Source organism: Eptatretus burgeri, chromosome 8, assembly GCF_056783735.1.
Source record: "Eptatretus burgeri isolate ZD-2024b chromosome 8, Ebu_testis_v1, whole genome shotgun sequence".
NCBI lineage: Eukaryota > Metazoa > Chordata > Myxini > Myxiniformes > Myxinidae > Eptatretus > Eptatretus burgeri.
The window spans coordinates 80,393,538-80,411,758 of record NC_140968.1 but is presented as its reverse complement, the minus strand read 5'-3'; the positions used below and the strand labels follow the sequence as shown (position 1 = coordinate 80,411,758).

The following is an 18,221-nucleotide window of genomic DNA, read 5'->3' as shown; positions in this document are numbered from 1 at the left end:
GTATGAGGATGGAATATATGGGAAGGAGCAGAGAAAAGAGAGAGGGTAAAGAAAAGTTCCGCCATGTCAGTGGACAAAATAAATAGACGACTCCAAAAGTGCAGGACAACAGGGTAGCAAAGTGTCCAAGTGGAGACAAGGGATGGGATATCCAAGGAACTTGGGAAGGGACTTGCATGAGATATATCGTTGAGGGGGGGGGGGTGGGGGTTAGGGAGTTGCCCATGTAAATGCCCCTCAAAATAATTTACTGATGATAGTGTCATTGGCATACAGATCAGGAAAAATTGAATTAAACAAATCAGAAAAAAAAAATTATCTGAAAAAACATGTTGGGATGGAATCCCTAAAAAAAAACAACCAAACAAAGTAGGAAGGAATGTCGCCACAATACAACACCACAATACTTTTACAGATTGCCATCACGACATATTTTGACATTTTTGGTATAGGTGGCAATCGTAACAATTGTATGAAGATGTCTCTGTTAGAGGTAGTTGTAGATTTGTAGAGTGGGTTGGTGTAATTGTGTATTTTATTTGTTGTGGGATTGAGACAGAAAAATGTCTAATGATGTCGTGATGGCAATCGGTAAGATGATTATGGTGTTGGATTGTAGTGTCATTCCTGTCTTGTCATTCCTTCCTACCTTGCTTGGTTGTTTTGGGGGGATTTCATCCCTACATGTTTTTTCACTTATAAAAAAAAGAAGTTTTTTTCTGACTTGTCATAATGGTTTATTAAGCTATGACATTTTTCCTTTTACGATTAGGATCTTGTAATGCTTTGCAGGGCACAGGCCAAACATATGGCACTCTTCTGTCTTTATCCCCCAACAAACTCAACCTAAACTTCACAAGCCAGTATGAGGGTCAGGAAAGGTGTGTGTGTGTGTGTGTGTGTGTGTGTGTGTGTGTGTGTGTGTGTGTGTGTGTGTGTGTGTGTGTGTGTGTGTGTGTGTGTGTGTGTGTGTGTGTGTGTGTGTGTACTTTGGTTTGTGATCAAACTATGATATTCTAATTTTAACACAAAGCAATGCAATGGCAGATGAATGACTCGTGATGTAATGAGTTTCTTCTGAGTGATCCAAATGCCAACATGAAGAAATTCACTAATGACTGATAGTTTACAGCTGGGATTGATTAAAAAAAATGGTGGGAACGAAACATTCACATCCAGGGAACTGACAAGCTCAACAACGCTAGGAAAGATCATGAATGGGGTTGGAAGGTGACATGAGATGGTGAAAAGTCCATTGGCAGAGACCTCCCTCCCTGCCTGTACATTAAAGATGAGGTGACACACCTAATACCTTTTAAAGTACCGTTAAAAACAATACTCCAAGCTACTCCTCAATACCCAACACTAAACTAGGCTATGAACTGCAAATCTAAAGAAAGAGGAACATGTATGTGTTCCCACAGGTTTAAAAGAGCATAAGCCTCTGCAAATACTACATAGTAGTCATGTCAGGATTCCTGTGGTAATTGCTGCTATGGTCCATTCAGTTCCTGGTAACATAATTTAATGTTTTGAATGAAGTTGAGTTGTGTTTTTTATCTTTCCAAAACGAAGTTTTTGCAAGATATGTTAGTCAGCTTGTATGTTTTTTTTTGTCTGTAATCACGTATAAAAAAAATTCTGCAGAGCACAATTATCATGGGAAATTTTTGTAACTTTGCATATCAGAGGCCTATAGAGGTCCCTTTCAGCGCATAAAATTTTGAAGGTCAAAGGTCAAGGTCACTTTGTCGCAAATCAGGGGATTCGACGAAACCCTTATTTTTTGAGTAATTTTGATCGGATCGTCTTCAAACTTCATGGGAATATAATTAATTCATGGTCTGGCACTCAGCTGATTAATTTTTGGTGGCGATTGGCCTTGACCTTCATGGTTAGCGCCTGAGGTCAAACATATTTGACCCCAAGGTCAAATTTTCAAGTTTTAGGAACCATATCGTGTAGTACCTCTAATTGAACACCTCGATGAGTGCTTTCTAGATATGTCAAGCTTGAGACATTATGACGTCATTTGGTGACGTTATGAGGCAAACGCATATTTTTCATGGTTACTCTGTAGAACGATTCTCATCGGAATCTCTCGTAGGCAGATATTCCTCAAGGAGTCGCTCCTGGTGGATAGCAGCTCTGTTCACCTCAGTGTGACCTTAAAGAAGTCACACGTGGTCACCTTTTGGCAAGATACGGGTCACCCTGCGGGTGACATTGGTTTATTTGTACAGTCATTCACATTATAGTAGGCAAACATATTACGGTTCTAGGAACCATACGCATACAAAATACAGGCGTCTCAAGTCAGTTATGCCGTTAAGTATATGTGTAGACAGAACCTCTCCTTGTGTGTAGTGGGAAATCGAAGGGGTGCGTTGCAATGTTTTTTTAGTTAGGGTAATAAATCTTTATATCCCATCCTCCATTGCGATCCATGGTACCCAAGCGCTTGCAGCCTTCGGTTCGCTGGCAACAACGTACCACTGTCCACCTGTTGGCTCTGGAGGCTCGTTTTTCCGAGACAGAATCTTCACTGTCGCAGTTCCTATTCGGCTTCTCCAAACGCTCCAACTCTTTCTTGACGAGTCCACAAGCGTGGAATGGGCGGGCCTCGCCGGTGACTGGCCGAGGCCCCGCCCAGAAAGGGCGGACCCATGGGAGCCCCGTCCAATCAAGGCAGACAGTGACGTCAGTTTTGACCAAGGCCCCGCCCCGCTGAGAGAGGTCTATAAACCACGACATCATCCTCAGTCTTGAGTTCTTTGGGGTCGTTCGTTCTGTGCTTGGAGGCCGGAATTGGTTTGAAAACGAAGGGGTTCCCGCTGCTTGGCTCCGCTCACGTCTCGCTCCGACGGCCCGACTACTGGTCCCGGCCCACTCGAGCTCCTCCACGGACCTGAACTCCACACGGGCGGCTGTGGACCTGACTGTACGACCATTGGCAGGTGCCGCACCATGGAGAATTCCTTTCCCCGAGACTCAGGTATTCGAAAGAACTGCGACCTCAGCCCGCCTCCCTCCCTGGTTGCAAAAGTCCTTTGCCTTCAACTGGGTTTATACTGTATAAGTAGATCTGTATAAGTTCAAAAACTGTATAAGTGTTTTCGATTATTGTAGATATTGCCTGTGTAATTCCCATGTAAGTCTGCTCTGTGTCTGCTTTGTAAGTTGCTGTAAATTGTCACACTACATCTTCTTTTTTACCCCTGAATAACACCCCAATAAACCTGTTTCTGTGCCACATTAATTTTCTCGTTTATTGTAAATAAATTATTGCAGAAATGTTCCCAGTTCGTTTTCGTCTTTTCCTTCATTGGTCCAGCATGGTTTGGATCTGAGTTTTAGCCGGGTCTTTGTTCCCGTTAATCTGTTCATCCAAGCCGGCACGGCTTTGGCAGTTCCGCTCGACTGCACCCGAACCGGAGTTAGTAGTCGGTAGTTGGAACTCTACCAGAGTCAGTTGAGTGACCCGATTCGAGCAAGACGTGCCGAGGGCGTGGTTCCCCGGTAGACGACACCGCATGGTTAATTAGGTAAATTGGTTCTAGACAAAAAGACCCTACGCTACGCGGTGGAGGTATTGGCGTCCACGGTCGGTTAAGCGACCCGCCACCTCACGGAGTTATCCGTGAGCGACGGCCTACAATTCCGGGAGTCTGGTGGGAGACGATGTAACTCCCCCCACCTCACGGTCGTTCTCGCCACCGGTCCCTGGCCCGCAACAATATTTTTGTCCTTCATTTACTATTCCTTATGCTTCCCACAAACATGCTTACTCTTACCAGCTGAGTTACATTGCATGTAGCCATTTCCTTGGCTGGAACAAGTGCACGACAGCGTGATGCCATCTGTCCCAGTGATATTCCACTGCTCGCCAGCCAAATAGGTATGACCAAGGGTTCCATCTACACAACTGGCAGTGCTTTGCCATTCTTGTTGCTTGGCAGAGACTACAGAGAAAAAAGTAGGGCACATAATGAACATAAATGCATGCCAGACTAATTGGTCATCATCTTTTTTTGCACATCATTAATGCCTTTTACTGGACTCAAATTCCACTCTGATCATCATCGTTAAATAAATGAGCCAAACCTTGTACCACATGGTACCATTTCATCTCAACGATACCACTGATGTTAGTTATATATGCATGTTCAAAGGAACTTAAATGCAGGAGGAGGCTATTGGGCTCATCAAGCCTGTGCAATGGTGAGAAGCCAGTGAAGAGCTTCGGAGGATAATATATGGTGGAGTTGAATGATGCGGGAAGGGTGAAGGAGGTAAGGGACAAGTTTATGAGTTTTGAGGAGGATTTATGGATGTGGCTTGCCAGGCAAGTTGAAGCTTGAATTAAAGCCAATAGTATTGTCACCATTGATGGTTTATTATATTGCATTTGGGCATTTCGAGAGGATGGAGGTTTTGGGGAGTGGGTTTGTGAGGAGGTGGTTGGGAGTGCCATGCTGTTTGAGGAATATTGCTTTCTCTGGTCAGGGTGGAAAACGCTGGTTTCCCTTCACATTAATAACTGATGAGTACAAGGTGGTGAGGGTGCAGGAGTTCTGTTCATGATGATGAGGTATTCAAATGATCCAGTGGTGATAGTGTATGTTGTTATGTAGAAATTCATACAATGGTCAACTTTTCATATAGAATCTGGAAACTTGTGTTTTTTCATCTCCTAAGATCACATAGGACTACAAATCAGCTGTTTCCAATTTTTCCAAACATTGCTAATGACATAAATCGTAGATGGCGGCCAGCCAGTGACGAAAATCGATAAAAACTTTGATGACAAATTTCGTTTCGTATTTTCAGACAGTGTATGCAGTAGAAGAGCTATAATAGACATCATAATCATAATCCCTAACACTCATCATAATCATAATTCCTAACACTCATCAATATGACCACTCTGATATCTTTGCCTGATCCTGCATATTTAGACAATATACGTGTAGTGTCTTTTACATAAAAATTATCAATTGTGTTTTTTCTCTATTTGCAGATAATCATGGCACAGAGCGAAGAACCCCCGGAGAAAAGGGCGCGCACAGAAATAAACTATGCATAAAGTGTCAGAACTCCAAACAACAGCAATTGAAAGAACCACCACAATCTGAGGAACATTCAACGTACGACAAATTCTTGACAGCGGTTCGTTTGAGAGCGAGTTTTGGGAACAGTGAGTTCATTACACTTGGTGAAAAAAATTGGGGACTTGACAGCAGGTGATCTAAGTGACAAGCATGTTGTGTGGCACAGAACATGCTACGCGGCAAGCACCAATAAAGAACATATAAAACGTGATGAAAAGCGATATAAGCTAGCCTGTGCAACATCCGATGTGTCTTCTTCGACGAACCATAGGGAGACCAGCTACCTCATCGCACCATGGAGAACCTGAAGAACTGTCAGTATCAGAAAGGCACACTCGTTCAAAATCCATGAACTACGATAAAAGTAAGTGCTTTTTCTGCCAAGGCAAAGTTCAACATGTTTTGCACGAATGCCGGTCAGGAAATATTGGAACTCTGATACATGATATAGTGCAACACTCCAACAACCCAGAGTGGAAAGTGAACTATGCTAATGTCATATCTGACAATGATGCACTGTCACAGGACATTGTGTATCACAAGCAGTGTATAACTGAACAGTGGCAACGTCTGAAGCATGAGCTTGAGTGTGCTGGAGACAGTCTACCCTCTTCAAATACCCATACCGGTGGCAATACCGATGATAGTGAAATAACTGTTCACGAAATAGCAGCCGAAATCGAGTTCTTTGCTGAAATACAGGAGCGTATTGAACAAGGTGAAATCATACCCATCGATGAAGCAGAAAAGGACTATGTATCGAAGATGAAACAACACGATATTGAATATTGGTCAAGATTTTCAAATGCCCAAACAGCATGGAGATGGTTGCGACAGAAAATCGAGAAGAATGTCAAACTCGTTCAGTTCACACTATTGCCAAATAAGCCTACGCTGATACATTCCAAAGCCAAACAAAACGCAGCAGTTGGAGAAGCAATACACAGACCTGACCCACATGATAACATGAAGAAGATCTTCGAAGCTTCCATGGTGCTACATAAATCGATTGAGCAGGTCAAAAAGGACCCATGGGGTTCCAATGGAATGCTGGAAAACTCAGCAGAAGATGTAGTTCCACATGAACTACATAGCATGATTCTATGGATCTTGAAGGGCATGTACACAGTAAAAACTGAAGCCCGAACACATGATTTGAATCAGTCAGCAACGGTCATCTCTCAGCAAATACTGCAAGCACATAAATCAAATCGTTAAAGGTGTGGAGAAGCTACTTCCGACTCAAGGATGCATCACTGAGCATATATTGTGCGCACACCTACAAGCCAACATATGGTTGCAAGACGTAGTAGCTGTACCAATTCTACTGGATCCTGTTACTCTGGGATGGCGACAACTGGAGGACGGCCACTATGTCCCAGTTGTCTCAAAAGTTCCAGCAGCACCGAAGGCTGTGGTGGAACTTGTGAAGTGTTCCTGTGTCGCCAGTAAGTGCAGTGGACGGTGCTCTTGTAAAGTACATAATGTAGCCTGTACAGAGCTCTGCAAGTGTGAAGGAGCTGAGGACACATGCAACAATGTCGCAATTGATGCGAATTCAAGCCATGACAAGGAAAATGAGGACTTGGATGACTAAATAAATATATATGCCCAAGCATCTTTGTGTTTTGTATTTGCACATCCATTCAAATTGTATGTTTTCAGTACTACAGAACGTCCTTTTTGTGCATATTTGGCTGTCATCTTTTGATGGGGTTCGTAAATAATGCCTAACTGGGTTAAATATAGCTGAACAGATATTTTTTATTATCTCTGAATGTGCTTTAATGGGTAAAATATGGCGATTTCTCAAATTTTGGATTTTGGTGACTGCTTATGAATAAAAAATTTGGAAACAGCTGTTTTTGTGTTCACTGTAAACATAGGAAGTGAAAAATTACAAGTTTCCAGATTCTAAATCAAAAGTTGACCAAATTACACAATGACATACACTACAAAGAATGCTCTCCCAGAGAAGAAGGCAAGTCAGAAGTGGAATGCAAGAACAGAGGTGGATGAAATGGAGGAGTGGTTGCCACATGAGGTGATGGGAATGGTACAATGTGGGAAGCAGGGTTTGGGTGGATGAAGCATGATCTGTGGGGAAAGGCATGTTTGAAAGAAAGGACGAAGAGAAGAAATATGTAAAGGCAGTCTGACAGGCACAGCAAGGTACTTCGACTCAGTGGGAGGGTGTGCAGGTGAGGAGGTTGAAATGGCAAGAGATTTGGAGGATGAAGCCAATACTGTTGAACATCATACATTGTATGCCTGGTGTTGGCTTCATGGTTAGGGTGGTGGGCTTGGGATCCAAGGATCCTGAGTTCAAATCCCACTTTGCTGTTGAAGTAATACCAGGTGGGGTTGACTCTGCCTGTCATCCTTCCGAGTTCAGCAAAATGAGTGCCAGCATGCTGGTATCCTGCGTCGGCCTTAAGCATTGCCTTAAACATTGTCTGCTTCACTTCACCCTGGCCAGCACACCGCGGCTAGCGGGGATCCCAATGAACAGTCAAAATATCAAGAAAAACAAGTTGAAGATGCTCAACCTCGGCACGTGGAACATGCGAACCCTGCTGGATAACACCAAAGCAGATAGACCAGAAAGAAGAACTGCACTAGTCGCCAAAGAACTAGCTCGCTACAATGTGGACATAGCAGCACTTCGTGAAACATGCCTTGCAGACAAGGGACAGCTCTTAGAACTTGGTGGTGGGTACACCTTCTTTTGGAGTGGTCGCAGTAGCGCTGAACGGCGAGAGGCAGGCGTTGGATTCGCCATCAGATCTCACCTCGCCCGAAAACTTGCCAAGCTTCCAAAGGACATCAATGATCGCCTGATGACACTTCAACTCCCACTTGGAAACAAGAAGAGTGCAACGTTGATCAGTGCATATGCCCCAACAATCACCAACCCGGATGATGTCAAAGATAAGTTCTATGAAGAACTTGATGCCCTCATTGCAGCAGTCCCACAGTCAGAGAAGCTTATTGTCCTCAGGGACTTCAACGCCAGAGTGGGGACAGATCACCAGACTTGGGAAGGGATCATTGGAAGACATGGCACCAGCAAGTGCAACAGCAACGGCGTTCTACTCCTGAAGATGTGTACCTCACATGACCAAGTCATCACCAACACACTCTTCCACCTCACCACCCGTAAAAAAGACATCTTGGATGCACCCACGCTCTAGGCAATGGCATCTGATTGATTATGCCATCACCAGGAAGAGGGACAGGCAGGACATGAGAGTGACAAAGGCCATGTGTGGTGCTGACTGCCGGACTGATCATTGCCTCATCGTGTCCAAACTTAAGCTTCGCATTCTGCCCATGAGAAGACCCCAAGGTCAGAAGAGGCTCAACATCTCCAAGCTGAAGAGCAGCAAAGTTGCAGAAGAAATCTCCAGAGACCTTGATGGCAAGCTGGTGGACACACCCCATGATGACCAGGACAGCCTTGAAGAACAGTGGGTGGATTTCAGAGATGCATCGACTCCATCGCCCTCTAACACCTCGGGCCAGCATCCCGCAGAAACCAGGACTGGTTTGACGAGAAGGATGAAAAGATACAGGCACTGCTATCAGAGAAACACCAACTGTTCGGAGCACAACAGAACGACCCCACGTCACAAGCGAAGAAAGATACCTTTGCCAGCACAAGACAAAAAAGTACAGAAGAAACTCCGTGAGATGCAGGACGCATGGTATAGTAAGAAGGCTGATGAAATCAAGGGCTACGCAGACAGTCACGACACCAAGCGTTTCTATGACGCATTGAAGGCTGTGTATGGACCCCAGCCCTCTAGATCTTCTCCCCTCCTCAGTGCAGACAGGACCCAGTTGCTGACAGAGAAAAAGCAGATTCTGGAGAGATGGGCTGAACACTTCAACCAGGTCCTCAATTGCCCTGCTGATATCAATGACGAGGCCATCACTCGCCGACCTCAGATGGAGATCAACCAGGACCTTGACAACCTCCTGACAGAAGAAGAAGTCACAAAGGCCATCAAGCAACTTTCCTGTGGCAAAGCACCAGGATCAGATGCAATTCCTGCTGAAGTGTACAAAGCAGGAGGCCCTGTCATGGTGCAGAAGCTGACTGAAATCTTCCAGTCCATGTGTAATAAAAGGAAGGTCCCACAACAGCTGAAAGATGCCAGCATAGTACACATGTACAAGAGGAAAGGCAACCGCCAGTCTTGCGGCAATCATCAAGGCATCTCCCTCCTGCTCATAGCTGGGAAGATCTTAGCTCGCATCCTGCTCAACCGTCTCAATTTACACCTTGAGCGGGGTCTCCTTCCAGAAAGCGAGTGCGGTTTCCGTGTTGGACATGGAACTGTCGACATAATATTTGCTGCACGCCAACTCCAGGAAAAATGCCAAGAGCAGCACAGCGACCTATTCGTGACTTTTGTCGATCTCACAAAGGCCTTCAACACTGTCAGCAGAGATGGCTTATGGCAGATAATGCAGAAGTTTGGCTGTCCAAGCAAGTTCATCACGATTGTCCGTCAGTTCCAGGACAGCATGATGGTGAAAGTGCTAGATGATGGAGATATCGGAAGCCTTTCCAGTGACAAACGGTGTGAAGCAAGGTTGTGTTCTTGCCCCTGCACTCTTCAGCATGGTCTTCTCTGCCATGCTGATCGATGCCTTCCGTGACTGCCCGGATGGAATACACATCAGGTACAGGACTGACAGCAGGCTGTTCAACCTCAGGCGCTTGCAAGCTGTTACAAAGGTGAAGGAGACCATCATCAGAGATCTCTTGTTTGCTGATGACTGCACCCTCAAAGCCTGCACAGAACAGAAGATGCAGGATGAAATGGACTGCTTCTCACAGGCCTGTGACAACTTTGGTCTCTTCATTAGCACCAAAAAGACTGAAGTTATGCACCAGCCCACGCCTGGAAAGCCCTACCAGGAACCACACATCACGGTGAAGTGGCAGAATCTACAGGCTGTCGACAGCTTTACCTATCTGGGCAGTGCACTCTCGCAAGTGGTGAACATTGACGCTGACGTCAACAATAGGATTGCCAAGGCCAGTGTTGCCTTTGGGTGACTCCATGAGAATGCTTGGGAGTGGAGAGGACTCAGCCTTACCACCAAGCTGAAGGTCTATCATGCAGTGGTACTCACCACTCTTCTCGATGCCAGTGAGACATGGACTGCCTACAGCAGACACGCCAAACAGCTCAACCACTTTCACCTGAGCTGCTTATGCAGACTCATTTTCATCAAGTGGCAGGACAAAATTCCCGACACAGAGGTCTTGGAACGGGCCGGAATCCCCAGCGTCCACACCCTTCTACGGAAAGCCCAAGCCAGATGGGAAGGTCATGTCATTAGAATGCCCGACAGTCGACTGCCAAAACAGCTTCTGTATGGAGAACTGTGTCAGGGCAAGCGCTCAGTAGGGGGACAGAAGAAACGGTTTAAGGACTGCCTCAAAGTGTCCCTCAAAGTCTTGGACATCAACCTCAGCACTTGGGAATCTCTTGCTCTGGACCATCCAACCTGGCGTAGCAAGCTCACCACAGGAGCCCGTACAGCAGAGAACAGACGCACTGCAGAGGCCCAGAAGAAACGCACCACGCGCAAGGCCCGGGCTATCTCCACTTCCACTGCAGCACCCATCCATTTATGTCCTACGTGTCCGGCATGCCATCTGGGCCCGGATTGGCTTCACCAGTTACTTCCGGACCCACAGTCACAAATCCTCCAACTGAAAGTGAAGTCATGGTCATCTTCGAACCCAAAGGACGAACAACAACATCCTGTGTCGGAGTGGCGACCCGTCCAGGATTGTGTTCAATAGCCAAGGATTCTGCTTCGGCACCACCATCACTCTGCACCAGAATATGGTCCCAATGGATGGATGGATCATACGTTGTGGACAAACTATGATGTTCTTCCATCACCAACAAACTTGAGGGTGTGGGGGTGTTGCAGGAGAACTGATCTTGGTGTGGAGGTCGGGGAACGATGCAGCAAGCACGCTCAGTAGCATTGGCAGCAGGAAGGTTTAGATGGCGGTGCGATAAAGTGCTGGCGGTGGTGGTGGAGATGGTGCAACCAGAGGTGATGAAATTGAGATGGAGGGGAGTGGAGGAGGATTTCAATGGGAGAGAGGTGTTTGTGAAGGAGGGCAAGGTGGTAAGAGGCAAAAGGAGGTGGTGTTCCCTTTCAAGGAACTTCAACCCAGGAGGAAGCTATTGGGCCCATCAAACCTGTGCAATGTTTGCCAATCTATGATTGCTTGTCCGTCCTTTGGCTTTAAATGCTGAGCGTCAAGTAAGGAAGCTGTATGTACCATTATTTAAAGTCTTTGGTATGACTCGGCCGAGGTTCATACCACCAACATCCCAGGCTCAGAGCAGATGCTCTTTACACCACCAGGTCTGGTTAAATTTATAATTTATTGCATTATGTTAAGTAATTGTACATTGATATCAAGGAATTAAAAAATAAGTAAGCTTACATGGAAACATGGACCTCCACGTCATACATTGGGATTACTCATGCAGTTATAAAGACTCGTGGAACAGCTAAATAATGGAGAATCGGCGATGAGCTTAATTTGTATGAGGAAGAACAGAATTGTATTATAATGCCGACATGTCATTTTGGAAACCTGAAGCACGCAGGATCGTTCATGTTCTTCACGCTTAAGTGCAGAATCAAATGATTTCCTCATCAATAAAAAGCACAATTCATTCTTAGTTATCCTTGTATGCCAGAATCGTGTGCATCTTTTGTGGTTACTCAATGAAATTGAAGTAAAATGCATATTCACTTGTCATTGCTGCACATGCTTTCATCTTGAAAGGAGAGAACGTTGTCCACGGTCTCACCTGTATTGTTTAAAAGGACAAGCTGATCGAGTACGGTGCTTCGAGCATCTCCCTGGAGAGCCTCCACAAGCACACGGTACCGCATACCTAGTTGTAAGCCTGGGAGACTGGCTCTTTCCACCTGTCTTGGTAGAATAATCTACCGTGTCAAAGAAACGAGCATACACATCATTTATAATACATTATATGAGTATAGCTCACTTCTCATAAAACACTAACATCAGGCACAACTCCTGCCACCAGCAGCTTGCACCTTAAAAGAAGGCAAACTTTGCACACGGAGATAGCTTTATGACACTGTACCTGCAATAGTGTGCTGTTGTCATCTTGCGGTAGGCACGAAAGCAGGTACCGATAAGCCGAAGGTACCGAATTCCACCTGATGCCAACACTGGCTGGACTGGAAACAGGTACAGGTGAGTCTTCCTCTTTGTAGATTTGTTCGGCTTCGACTGCAAGGATTTCTGGGGTGCCTGGCAACCCTACAACAAAGCAAACGTGTGAAGTCACCGAGATTACTGGAAATTACAGAATGCTTTCTCATGCCATCAAAGCTCCTTTGTGTAATGCCTGAATATCAAGATCAGATTCTCGTCCCCAGTCGATAACAGATGAGCTCTAGAGAATGGAATTGATGGATCTTGATGGAGGTAGGTGACCAATACTTGGCCACGTCTGTACGAAGTTACCAACTCTCGAAAGAAGATTACTCGGGATGTTTAAACTCTTTGCCTCGAGAATGCGATTGGAATTTTTGAAATTAATTTTAACACAAGTATTGAGGTGGACTGAGACTATATCAGGAGAATTGACTTCCTATCGAGTTGTCTCCATTCACTCTATGATGAAGGATGAGTAACATCCAAATACAAGCGACCACACTGGTAATGTTCCACAGGCTAGGTATTGGATCCTTGAGAACATTGCCCTTGAAGGCGCCGTCACACCTTGACGATTTAGCCAGCAATGGCAACGTATAAAAATGTATGTAAAACGTTGGCGTACGCTGAAATTTGGATGTTTTTTTAAAAAGTTTTGGTCGTATTCATAACGTGTTGGTCATATGCATAACATATTGTTACGGATGTGGAAATTCGCATTACACCATAAAGGGCCCTCAGGTGAGATATCTCCAGAGGTACATGTGTAGTTAGCCCAAACCCGTTGTATAGACGGAATTTATGTGATCCACCCGGGCTGCGACTCTTTGAGTTAGCCATTTTTCTGTTATATCTTTTATTTCAAACAAACAGCATCTCAACAACCACGCCATCCCCACCACAGCGCCAACCACACTACAATGACGCCACCTCCACCACCTATGCTACCACATCATCGCTTCTACAACCATTCGCAAACACCACCACCTTCGCCTTTACCTTCACAACTTCATCCCACATCATCGCTTCTACGGCCATTCCCAAACACCACCAGTCAACACCAAACGTCGTCTTCCCGGAGCCGTTCGGCCATGGAGGCCAAACGTGTCATTCCGCGGATCAGGAATGCTTCACGCCCACTTCTCCTCCGCCCAATGAGCAAGCGTGAGGAAGCTTGCCCCCGCCTCCAGGCGCGTGTAGGCAAATTCCGTCTATGCAAATTTTAGCATCAGGGGAGGTTCACGCCCATTTTTGCCCAACCAATGGCTGACCGGGGGGGCGGTGTGGCCCCGCCTCCAATCGCGTTCTGATCTGGGAATTTGCATATCGGCGCCTTCTGAGAGCTATAAAGGTGCGAGCGGAAGGCGACTCGCGAGGAAGAGAGTGTGGAAAGAGGAGAGTGTGGAACTGGAAGGAGTGTGTGGAACTGGAAGGAGTGTGTGGAACTGGAAGGAGTGTGTGGAACTGGAAGGAGTGTGTGGAACTGGAAGGAGTGTGTGGAACTGAAGGAGAGTGTGGAACTAGGAGAGTGTGGAACTAGGAGAGTGTGTCGTCGAGGAGTTGCTTTTAGAGACAAGGAGCGTCGCGTTGGTGGAGTTGAGGTGGAGTGCGCGCGGTGGAGCCGCAGGCGGCGGGTCGGGGCAAGGAAGCTCAGGTCCGAGGCTAGGAGGACGGCGGTCGGCGACGAGGTTGCGGTGTGGGGGATCGCTCGTCTCGTCGCGGGACCCAGGCCAGCCAGCCACTCCCCTCCCCCAGGGCATCAACAATTTCCCCTTCCCCCGCACTGAGATAGTGCAAAGGGGCCCCGTTCCTCCCCCACCCCAAACGTGGTGCCAATGAAACCCACCAAGGGGCATGGAGTCGGGGTACAGCGGCGTGGACATTTGCGGCTTGCCCGCCAACGCGTCACGAGGACGCGGGTAAGACCTCCCCGGTCTCGCGGACCTGGCCGCTCCTCCAGGCCCCGCGCACATTTGGCCTACGGGCCTGTCTGCCTCCTTGTCTGTGAGGGTGGCTTCTTTCTTTTGCTTTTGTGTAAATGTGTGTTGGCGCCGTCTGTGAAGTAAAACTGTGTAAGTGTTGCCGTGTGTACGCGTTAGTCGGTTGTATTACATTTGCTTTTTGTGCATAATTGTATGGCTGTAAATACGTGCCTTCCGTGCTTGTCTGTGTGTGCGTGTGAATAAAATGCTTGCTTGTTGAACTGTGCCCGTTTCGCTTCGTCTTTTCTCCATTTGAATCTCCATCTTGCATCACGTAAGGGGCTCGTAGTGGGTGCAACATCCCATCCCGGTAATTAATCTGAACCGTCCAGGTCGACGAAAACACCGCTCAGTTATCCCGATAGTACGGAACGGGCCGACCAAGCGGCTCGTGTCCGGAGTCGACCTGTGGCGAGGTACGATCGCCCGGTTTACCATCCGCATGGGTACTTAGGTAGGTCGAGTTTGGCGAACAACCCTATCCTACGCGGGTGGCCGATTGGCACGATTTTGGTGAGGTCGAAAGGCCCACCTGTGACTAGCTCCCGGCGTTGGTCCGAGAGGGTCACGACAGAATTGTCCGTCCGGTGGGCCACGTGCCGCGATTTGAGTTACGTGGCCATTCGCACGCCGGCAGGCGCGAATTCGCAACAATATTAGTAACGGGCACAGAACGTTTTGTTGTCTTATAGATAACTTATACCAACGAATGCTTAGCCTGTTGTCGGCGTTCACAACCTATGCCCAACGATAGTTTAACTTAGTCATAGCGCGCTGCACGTATCGCCAACGAACTCGTGGTGTAGCCTGTGAAAAACCTTTCGCATGCCGATTTAAATCATAACCGCCTGAAAATTGAAAGTGTCAACCACGCAGTCACACCTTGACATTTTAACCAGTGTATGCCGACGTATGAAAAATTTGCCGAACCAAGCTGGCACACGTCGAATACGTTCTGGGTAAGTTTTGTATACGTTAAGAGCACGCTGAAAAACACTGCCATACGTCGTAGTACGCTGGCTTTCATCGTTGTACTTTGCAGTTGTCCTCAAATTTTAGCATGCTTGAAGTTTTACGATGTATGCCAGCGTATGACTCACACGTTCCGCTACGCTGGCCATAAGTTATTGGCACGATATGCGATCGTTGACACACGTCGACACAAGTTCCTTGTAAGTTACTCATAAGTCGAAACACGTCGAGGTAATGTTTAGCATACCCGAAACTTATTTTCTCCGTCAAGGCAAATTTTCTTTTTTTCTCCTTGGCTCCATGAAGGCACGTGACAAAATATCTGAAGTTGTTGCTGTTGTTGTTGTTTTTTTAAAATTATTTTTCTGTTAGTCTATCACGAATTTTAAAATATATTCGGACATTTGCTTTTAAGTTTCGACGTCGACGTGACAATATCCTCAAACAGAAAATATTCACAGAGGAGGAACTAAGAATAAGACATGAGCAAACTGAAGAGGCAATCGGACGTGACATAACGGCACGTGACGAAATATCGGAAGTTGTTTTTATTTTTTCTTTAAACGCTGCCAATATGCCATTATACGGTAGCTGTAAATTAGAAACGCGTTCAGTAAGTTCTGTGGTCGTCCGGAAGACGTCAATCAAATACGTCTACATACGTCAATATGCGTTGGAGGTACGTTACACATAGGTTCAAAGCACGTTACTCATAGGTTAGAAATAAGTTTTGGGTACGCTAAGCATTACCTCGACGTGTTTCGACTTATGAGTAACTTACAAGTAACGTGCCTCGATGTGTGTCAACGATCGCATAACGTGCCTCGACGTGTGTCAACGATCGTGTAATGTGCCTACAACACGTTACTCATAGGTTATAAATAAGTTTCTGGTACGCTAATCATTACCTCGACATGTTTCGACTTTTGAGTAACTTACAAGTAACGTGTGTCGATATGTGTCAACGATATCGATAACGTGCCTACAATTTATGGCCAGCGTAGCGGAACGTGCGAGTCATACGCTGGCATACGTCGTAAAATTTCAAGCATGCTAAAATTTGAGGACAACCACAAAGTACAACCATGAAAGCCAGCGTACTACGACGTATGGCAGTGTTTTTCAGCGTGCTCTGAACGTATACAAAACTTACCCATAACGTATTCGACGTGTGCCAGCGTTTTAGACAAATTTTTCATAAGTCGGCATACGCTGGCTAAATCGTCAATGTGTGACAGTGCCTTGAGGACGGAACATTAAGCTGGCCGTGGACATGAAAGATCCCATATTACCTTTCATAAAAAGGGAGGTTCATTCTGTACCAGCAATGTGGGCATCTATCTATAATTCCAGCAATCTCTGTGTGTGTGTCTGTGTGTGTGTGTGTGTGTGTGTGTGTCTGTGGGTGTGTGTGTGTGTCTGTGTGTGTGTGTGTGTGTGTGTGTGTGTGTGTGTGTGTGTGTGTGTCTGTGGGTGTGTGTGTCTGTGACCGCTGTTTCTTGACAACCGCTGGTCCGATCTAATGGAAACTTGCCAGGTATATTGCTGGGGTCCTGAGGATGTGCATTTTCAAGGTCTGATATTAATCTGACAAGTGCTTCCCAAGTTATGGCCATTTATTTACCAACCAATGACAGGAACCGTTTCTGCGGCCATTTTTTATCAACCAATGACGGGAAGAGAAACTCAGACGCATTCGCCATTACGGGTTTTTTCTCTTCTCTTCTCTTCTCTTCATATTTTTCATTGCGAGAAGGCAAAATACGTTGGCGCTAATTGAATAATTGGCCATTAAAAGCCTCCGTATTCTTGCCCTGGATGAGGAAACAAAGAAGAAGCGCCGTTTCCTCAGTGATGTTGTTTATGAAGAGGTGCTAACGAGATAAAGGTGTGTACAATGGACATGGAGACGATTTTTATTATTATTTATTTATTGAAGAAAAATTGTTCCAAAAATAATTTATCAAAAAAAGTGCACAACTTTTTTTTATTTCCAATTGTCAAAACGCTGTGGCTTTTGGAAGTGTTAAGGAATTCAGCTCCACTCAACATGCTTGCTAACAAAATACATCTCAATTTGGTGGTAAAAACGATTCACAACGACGGGTTTTCTTACTCATTGCTCTGCAGTCTGCATTCAACCCCTTCATTTGTCATCTCATTGACCTCATTTCATCCATCTACAATTCCAGCAATCTCTCTGTGTGTGTGTGTGTGTGTGTGTGTGTGTGTGTCTGTGTGTGTGTGTTCGTGTCTGTGTGTTTGTGTCTGTGTGTCTGTGTGTGTGTGTGTGTCTGTGACTGCTGTTTCCCGACAACCACTGGTCCGATCTAATTGAAACTTGCCAGATATATTGCTGGGGACCTGAGTCTGTGCCTTTTCAAGATTTGATATTAATCGGACAAGTGATTCCCAAGTTATGGCCATTTATTTACCAACCAATGACAGGACACGTGCTGCGTGGGCGTGGCTGGGTAGGCCGGTGCACGGCCGGCCGACGATGATGTCACGTGCCGTGCTGGTTACGATGGGGATCGATCGGTGCCTTAGTTACCGTGGGGTAGGAGTGCCAACGGTAAATGGCAGCGAATATCATGGCAAGCAAAGACAGGGAGGTAAACTTGATTTTAATTAACTCTGTGTGTGTAAGCATCACAGCAATTGTTACTTCAATGCAAGCGATAATTCATGGAATGATGTGAACATTCCGTACGGGCACGCACTACTTTTGGATAGTGATGACTTACTGTATTCTAATAATTTCTCGATTTCTTATCCGCATTTATAAACACAATGCCCCAATCCAGTTGTCGTTTATGAGAGCGAAGGAATGGCCTGTGTAGTTGTTTGAAAGTTTTTTTTTTTTGTATGTACGGCCACGCACGTATGGGCGCGCATGTACAGCCATGCACG

General features: G+C 46.0%; 1 protein-coding gene across 3 annotated transcripts in view; it reads right to left on the bottom strand.

Moving 5' to 3' along the window:
- Positions 1 to 18,221, bottom strand: part of LOC147022143 (fibronectin-like) — a 332,507-nt gene that overhangs the window by 25,702 nt on the left and 288,584 nt on the right. For 2 of the 3 annotated variants that reach the window (XM_085892763.1, XM_085892764.1), the window contains 3 exons: positions 12,278 to 12,456; positions 11,975 to 12,113; positions 3,795 to 3,962 (listed from right to left, as the gene is read on the bottom strand). In XM_085892763.1, the coding sequence (XP_085748889.1) occupies positions 3,795 to 3,962; positions 11,975 to 12,113; positions 12,278 to 12,456 (486 nt within the window). Of the gene's footprint in view, positions 1 to 3,794; positions 3,963 to 11,974; positions 12,114 to 12,277; positions 12,457 to 18,221 lie in introns of those variants that run through there. The other variant, XR_015061076.1, reaches the window with a different exon arrangement.